This window comes from Etheostoma spectabile, unplaced genomic scaffold, assembly GCF_008692095.1.
Source record: "Etheostoma spectabile isolate EspeVRDwgs_2016 unplaced genomic scaffold, UIUC_Espe_1.0 scaffold00016215, whole genome shotgun sequence".
NCBI classification, from domain to species: Eukaryota; Metazoa; Chordata; class Actinopteri; order Perciformes; family Percidae; genus Etheostoma; species Etheostoma spectabile.
The window spans coordinates 2078-9264 of record NW_022604085.1 but is presented as its reverse complement, the minus strand read 5'-3'; the positions used below and the strand labels follow the sequence as shown (position 1 = coordinate 9264).

Sequence of the window (7187 nt, the reverse complement as noted above, 5' to 3'; positions counted from 1 at the left end):
CAGCTGTCCTGGTTTTACTACCAGTATCTTCTGGTGACGGCCCTCTACATGCTCGAGCCCTGGGAGAGGACCGTGTTCAGTATCCTTTTCCGTGTCTTAACTAGCTACAAAGCTAACGTCCGCTAGCGTTAGCCAGCGTGCTGACGTCAGCTAGAACGTCACCTAAGCTAAGCTACCGTTTGGCCCGAAAACACAACACCGCCGACGTTTCTAAAGGATTTAACGTATTTAACTTGTAATAAACATCGGTTTTGGTATTTTACAAATCCATAGGGGTGTGTGGCAAATTCGGCTTGTAGTATACTTTAGAAATAGTCCAGTTCAGTTTGTTTTGTTGAAATGACTGTTCGCCAGTCGGTTAGGTACCTGTTTCAAGACTAATTCTTTACAAAACCAAACAACGTATTTTTTTTTTATTAATGCCGAATTCAAGGACTGCTCATAAAGCTTTAGATAGGCTAATTTTGTTCAATAAGGAAGTTGCATTTACCTAGCTAGCCATTGAATGACGCATCGTCAAACGTTCAGAAAGGTAAAGGGACCCTGGTGTGATTTGGAGGAAGAGAAAATAAACTCGTCTTTGTAATGACAATCTCGTCATGTTGGGTGCCGAATTAAAGAGTCTGCACTAATGGATTAGAAAATGCCTCTAACTTTGTTGTACCGCTCTCGTATCTGAACCTGCACGTGAAAACGCGTTAAAGAGGTAGAAAAGCCGACGGAGTTACGCATGCGTAAAAGAGCGTTTAGGCTAAGCTAACGGCAGCTTCCTATCCACAGGCACGTGACGGTTATAGACTGTATATATTGATAATATAAACTTTTTAAACTTTACAAACATGTCATACAATGTTAAAACAACTCGTCATCGAATGAACAGGGAACGTTATAATTTTACTTTCAAAATGTGATATATATATATAATAAAATGTATGAAAGTAATTTAAAACAAACTGCAAAAAGAAGGGATAGAAAACAATAACAAATACATAAAGTACAATACAAAGACAAGAGGAATGAATACTTTTAACTAGAGCAGGGGAATGAGAGGGGGAAACGACAGAGCAGGGGGAATGAGAGGGGGAAACAACAGAGCAGGGGGAATGAGAGGGGAAACTAGAGCAGGGGGAATGAGGGGGAAACAACAGAGCAGGGGGAATGAGAGGGGAAACTAGAGCAGGGGGAAATGCAGGAGTAGGGGGAATGAGAGGGTGAAACACCAGAGCAGGGGGAATGAGAGGGGGAAACACCAGAGCAGGGGGAATGAGATGGGAATGCAGGAGCAGGGGGATGAAAGGGGAAACACTAGAGCAGGGGAATGAGATGGGAAACGCCAGAGCAGGGGGAATGAGAGGGGGAAACACTAGAGCAGGGGGAATGAGATGGGAAACGCCAGAGCAGGGGGAATGAGAGGGGGAAACACTAGAGCAGGGGGAATGAGATGGGAAACGCCAGAGCAGGGGGAATGAGAGAGGGAAAACATAGCCTGACGTATCACCAGTGTGATTTCGGACCTCGTTTGTTGGAATCTTATTGGTTAACCTTCGTCTTCCCATCAACCAATACTGACCTGGACACACACACACACACACACACACACACACACACACACACACTCTGACATGTCTCCATTTGTGCATGGATAGGTCCGGAGCATGTGTGGTTATTACATTGTAATTTCCCCACTGGGATCAATAAACAGTATAAATTAAATTAAATTAAATCAACTTAGTACTATTATCTGCAACGTATGGTCGCTGCACCTCATTTACATCAAATGAAACATTTGGGTAACATTAGTCAATATTGTAGTACTAGTACATACATACTGAGGAGCAGATGTTTATGTATTATCACAGATTTTGATCTGTGATCATATATATTTCTCTTAGTGCTGAATGTTATTTTTAGGGACATTTGGTTGAAAGAAACTTATATTTCTGATTTAAAAAAAAAAAAAAACCTCAAATTTGACCCAAGGACAACAGCAGTGTTGGGGAAATGACAATCTGGAAACTCTCCGTGCTCAGGTTCACTGTAACCAGGTGACTCCGGTGCAGGTGAGCGCGAGGTCACCTGCGTAACCATAGTAACCCGAGTGCACGTGAACGTCTCCGATGTCCTGGTGTCTCTTGATAATCCACAGAACACAATGCAAGCAGGTATCACCGGACAACATTTTTTTCATATATTTATTTAGTATATTTTTTACATTTCCTTATTTTATTTTTCATATATTTATTTAGTATATTTTTTACATTTACCTATTTTATTTTTTCATATATTTATTATATTTTTTACATTTACATTTATTTAGTATATTTTTTACATTTCCTTATTTTATTTTTCATATATTTAGTAGATTTTTTACATTTCCTTATTTTATTTTTTCCTATATTTATTTAGTATATTGTTTACATTTATCTATTTTATTTTTATATATTATTTAGTAGATTTTTTACATTTACTTATTTTATTTTTTCATATATTTATTATATTTTTTACATTTACCTATTTTATTTTTATATATTTATTTTATTTTTTACATTTACTTATTTTATTTTTTTCATATATTTATTTATTAGATTTTTTACATTTACCTATTTTATTTTTCCATATATTTATTTAGTATTTTTTACATTCCTTATTTTATTTTTCATATATTTATTTAGTATATTTTTTTACATTTACCTATTTTATTTTTTCATATATTTATTTAGTATTTTTTACATTTCCTAATTTTATTTTTTCATATATTTATTATATTTTTTTACATTATTTAGTATATTTTTTACATTTCCTTATTTTATTTTTCATATATTTAGTAGATTTTTTACATTTCCTTATTTTATTTTTTCCTATATTTATTTAGTATATTTTTACATTTATCTATTTTATTTTTTATATATTTTATTTAGTAGATTTTTTACATTTACTTATTTTATTTTTCATATATTTATTATATTTTTTACATTTACCTATTTTATTTTTTTATATATTATTTATTATATTTTTTACATTTACTTATTTTATTTTTTCATATATTTATTTATTAGATTTTTTTACATTTACCTATTTTATTTTTTATATATTTATTTAGTAGATTTTTTACATTTACTTATTTTATTTTTTCATATATTTATTTAGTAGATTTTGTACATTTTTCCTTATTTTATTTTTCATATATTTATTTAGTAGATTTTTTACATGTACTTATTTTATTTTTTCATATATTTATTTAGTAGATTTTTTACATTTACCTATTTTATTTGTCATATATTTATTAGTAGATTTTTTACATTTCCTTATTTTATTTTTCATATATTTATTTAGTAGATTTTTACATTTACCTTTTTATTTTTTATATTTTATTTATTATATTTTTTACATTTACTTATTTTATTTTTTCATATATTTATTTATTAGATTTTTTACATTTACCTATTTTATTTTTCCTATATTTATTAGTAGATTTTTTACATTTACCTATTTATTTTTTATATATTTATTTAGTAGATTTTTTACATTTACTTATTTTATTTTTTCATATATTTATTTAGTATATTTTTTACATTTACCTATTTTATTTTTTTCATATATTTAGTATATTTTTACATTTACCTATTTTATTTTTTCATATATTATTTAGTATATTTTTTACATTTCCTTATTTTATTTTTTCCTATATTTATTTAGTAGATTTTTTACATTTACTTATTTTAATGTTTATAGATTTATTTAGTAGATTTTTTACATTTACCTATTTTTATTTTTCATGTATTTATTTAGTAGATTTTTTACATTTCCTTATTTTATTTTTTCATATATTTATTTAGTATATTTTTTACATTTCCCTATTTTATTTTGTCATGTATTTATTTAGTAGATTTTTTTACATTTACCTATTTTATTTTTTCATGTATTTATTTAGTAGATTTTTTACATTTCCTTATTTTATTTTTTCATATATTTATTTAGTATATTTTTTACATTTCCCTATTTTATTTTTTCATATATTTTTTAGTATTTTTTTTACATTACTTATTTTATTTTTTCATATATTTATTTAGTATATTTTTTACATTTCCCTATTTTATTTTTTCATATTTAGTATATTTTTACATTTCCTATTTATTTTTTCATATATTTTTTACATATCCCTATTTTATTTTTTCATATATTTATTTAGTATATTTTTTTACATTTCCTTATTTATCTTTTCATATATTTATTTAGTAGATTTTTTTACATCTATCTATTTTATTTTTTCATGTATTTATTTAGTATATTTTTTACATTTACCTATTTTATTTTTTCATGTATTTATTTAGTAGATTTTTTTACATCTATCTGTTTTATTTTTTCATGTATTTATTTAGTAGATTTTTTTACATCTATCTATTTTATTTTTTCATGTATTTATTTAGTATATTTTTTACATTTCCCTATTTTATTTTTTCATGTATTTATTTAGTATATTTTTTACATTTACCTATTTTATTTTTCCATATATTTATTTAGTAGATTTTTTACATTTCCTCATTTGGTTTTTACGTCCTCCTTGACGCCCCTGCTCCAGACTCCCTGCTGGTCTCGGTGGCCGGCATGGCCGTCTACACCGGCTACGTCTTCATGCCGCAGCACATCATGGCCATCCTGCACTACTTCGAGGTCGTCCAATGACACGATACATCCGCCCGCAGGTCCCGCCTCCCCCCGTCCGTCTGCCAATCACGTCGAGGCAGAACTTCTCTCCTTGGTTTCATAGCTCAACGTCGGACGACCTCGTTCCCCGGGACGGTTTCCTTCGTCTTTTCGAGATATATTCGGGATCGGGGAACCCCGTCCCGGGCTCTGAAGAAGGGGCGCCGCCTGGTCTCCTCTCACGTGTTTTTGTTTAAATCAAGCGCACCTTACTGTATTTTGGGATAATGTGTGTGTGTGGCTGTGTGGAGCAGCGATGGGACCCTTTCATCTTTTATTCCAGCGGGACATGAGGCCGACGTCTGAAAATCAGACATCGAAATCTTCTGGACCAAATACCTGGATATCGACGCTGTGTTGACATCAGATGCTTTGACGAAATATCTTCACGCGTAGATAAGTTGTATAAATATTGAGAAATAAATATTAAGATTAATATCATCAGTAATGTGGATGGTGTTGTCTTCCCGTCGACGTCGAAAATCAACACTTTTGTTGATGCTTTTTATCGATGTTTTTGACTTTTTCTTACGTTTTTGTCCCTTTTTATTCAATGTTTGTCACTTTTTTTAATGTTTTCAACACTACGTAACGCTAACTTATTAACTTCGTTAATTGTAATTAACTTCGTGTTGTCCCCATGTTGTCCTCATGTTGTCCCCATGTTGTCCCCATGTTGTCCCCATGTTGTCCTCATGTTGTCTTCATGTTGCCCCCATGTTGTCTTCATGTTGCCCTCATGTTGTCTTCATGTTGTCTTCATGTTGTCTTCATGTTGTCCTCATGTTGCCCCCATGTTGTCTTCATGTTGTCCTCATGTTGTCCCCATGTTGTCTCCATGTTGTCCCCATGTTGTCCCCATGTTGTCCCCATGTTGTCCCCATGTTGCCCTCATGTTGTCTTCATGTTGTCTTCATGTTGCCCTCATGTTGTCTTCATGTTGTCTTCATGTTGTCTTCATGTTGTCTTCATGTTGTCCTCATGTTGTCCCCATGTTGTCCCCATGTTGTCTTCATGTTGTCTTCATGTTGTCCCATGTTGTCCCCATGTTGTCCCCATGTTGTCCCCATGTTGTCTCCATGTTGTCCCCATGTTGTCTTCATGTTGTCTTCATGTTGCCCTCATGTTGCCCTCTTGTTGTCCCCATGTTGTCTTCATGTTGCCTCATGTTGTCCTCATGTTGTCCTCATGTTGTCTTCATGTTGCCCTCATGTTGTCTTCATGTTGTCCTCATGTTGTCCTCATGTTGTCTTCATGTTGTCCTCATGTTGTCCTCATGTTGTCCTCATGTTGTCTTCATGTTGTCTTCATGTTGTCCTCATGTTGTCCTCATGTTGTCCTCATGTTGTCCTCATGTTGTCTTCATGTTGTCCCCATGTTGCCCTCATGTTGTCCTCATGTTGTCTTCATGTTGTCTTCATGTTGTCCTCATGTTGTCCTCATGTTGTCCTCATGTTGTCCTCATGTTGTCCTATATCAATGTCCTTTTTAATTCCCCAAAATAACATGATTGATTCCAACGCTCTTTGCCAAGTACAAATCTCTACTTTCATTAATTTTGGGTCTTATTCTATTTTATAGCATTGTAAAACAAATGGAAGTGTTGTTGAAATAGTATTGAGTAAAAGTTGACATATTCCAGTCTGTGATTATCATCAACATCCATTCCTTTAATTTTAGTCTCAATAATTCATCATTTCTGCTTTTCTAACTCAAACATTAGGTATAATTTCCTATAAAATGAGCTTCATTGACCATAAATTCCCAAAAATCTCTGGTGCCCTACTTATTATGAATTGAAGGTTTTGGTGTTTTTCCTCTGCGTGGTATCTACTCTACTCGCCTCTTTTGGGTTTCCATTATGATTAAAAACTCCCTGGTACCTGCTAAAATGTACTTTATGTAGTACTACATACTTCATGTAGTACTACATAAAGTACCTGCTAAGAACTTGAGTAAAGTACAAGTACAACATTTGGACTGAAGTACAGCAGTAAATGTACTCAGTTACATTCCACCGTTGATTTTTGGTAAAGTCTTCTACAAGATCATCTACAGTAAGTTAATGATCTGATTTTATTTCTTGTTGATTCTAACATTGAAAAGCCTCTTGAAGTGTGTGTGAGAGAGAGAGAGAGTGTGTGTGTGAGAGTGAGTGAGTGTGTGTGTGTGTGAGAGAGAGAGAGAGTGTGAGTGAGAGAGAGAGTGAGTGTGTGTGTGTGAGAGAGAGAGAGAGAGTGTGAGTGAGAGTGTGTGTGAGAGAGAGTGAGTGTGTGTGTGTGTGTGTGAGAGTGAGTGAGTGTGTGTTTGTGTGTGAGAGTGTGTGTGTGTGAGAGTGAGTGTGTGAGAGAGTGAGTGAGTGTGTGTGTGTGTGGAGAGTGTGTGTGTGTGTGTGAGAGTGTGTGAGAGTGAGTGAGTGAGTGTGTGAGTGAGTGTGTGTGAGAGAGAGTGTGTGTGTGTGTGTGTGTGAGAGAGTGTGTGTG

The 7187-nt window shown here is 32.9% G+C and overlaps 1 protein-coding gene across 1 annotated transcript; it reads left to right on the top strand.

The window, feature by feature from the left end:
- Nucleotides 1–5145, top strand: sptssa (serine palmitoyltransferase, small subunit A; the record flags this gene model as incomplete). The annotated part of the gene is given in 2 exon segments (XM_032509162.1): nucleotides 1–79; nucleotides 4580–5145. Coding segments are annotated over 2 exon segments (183 nt in total), but the record flags the coding sequence as incomplete, so codon positions are not given.
- Between the last annotated feature and the right edge of the window lie 2042 nt (nucleotides 5146–7187).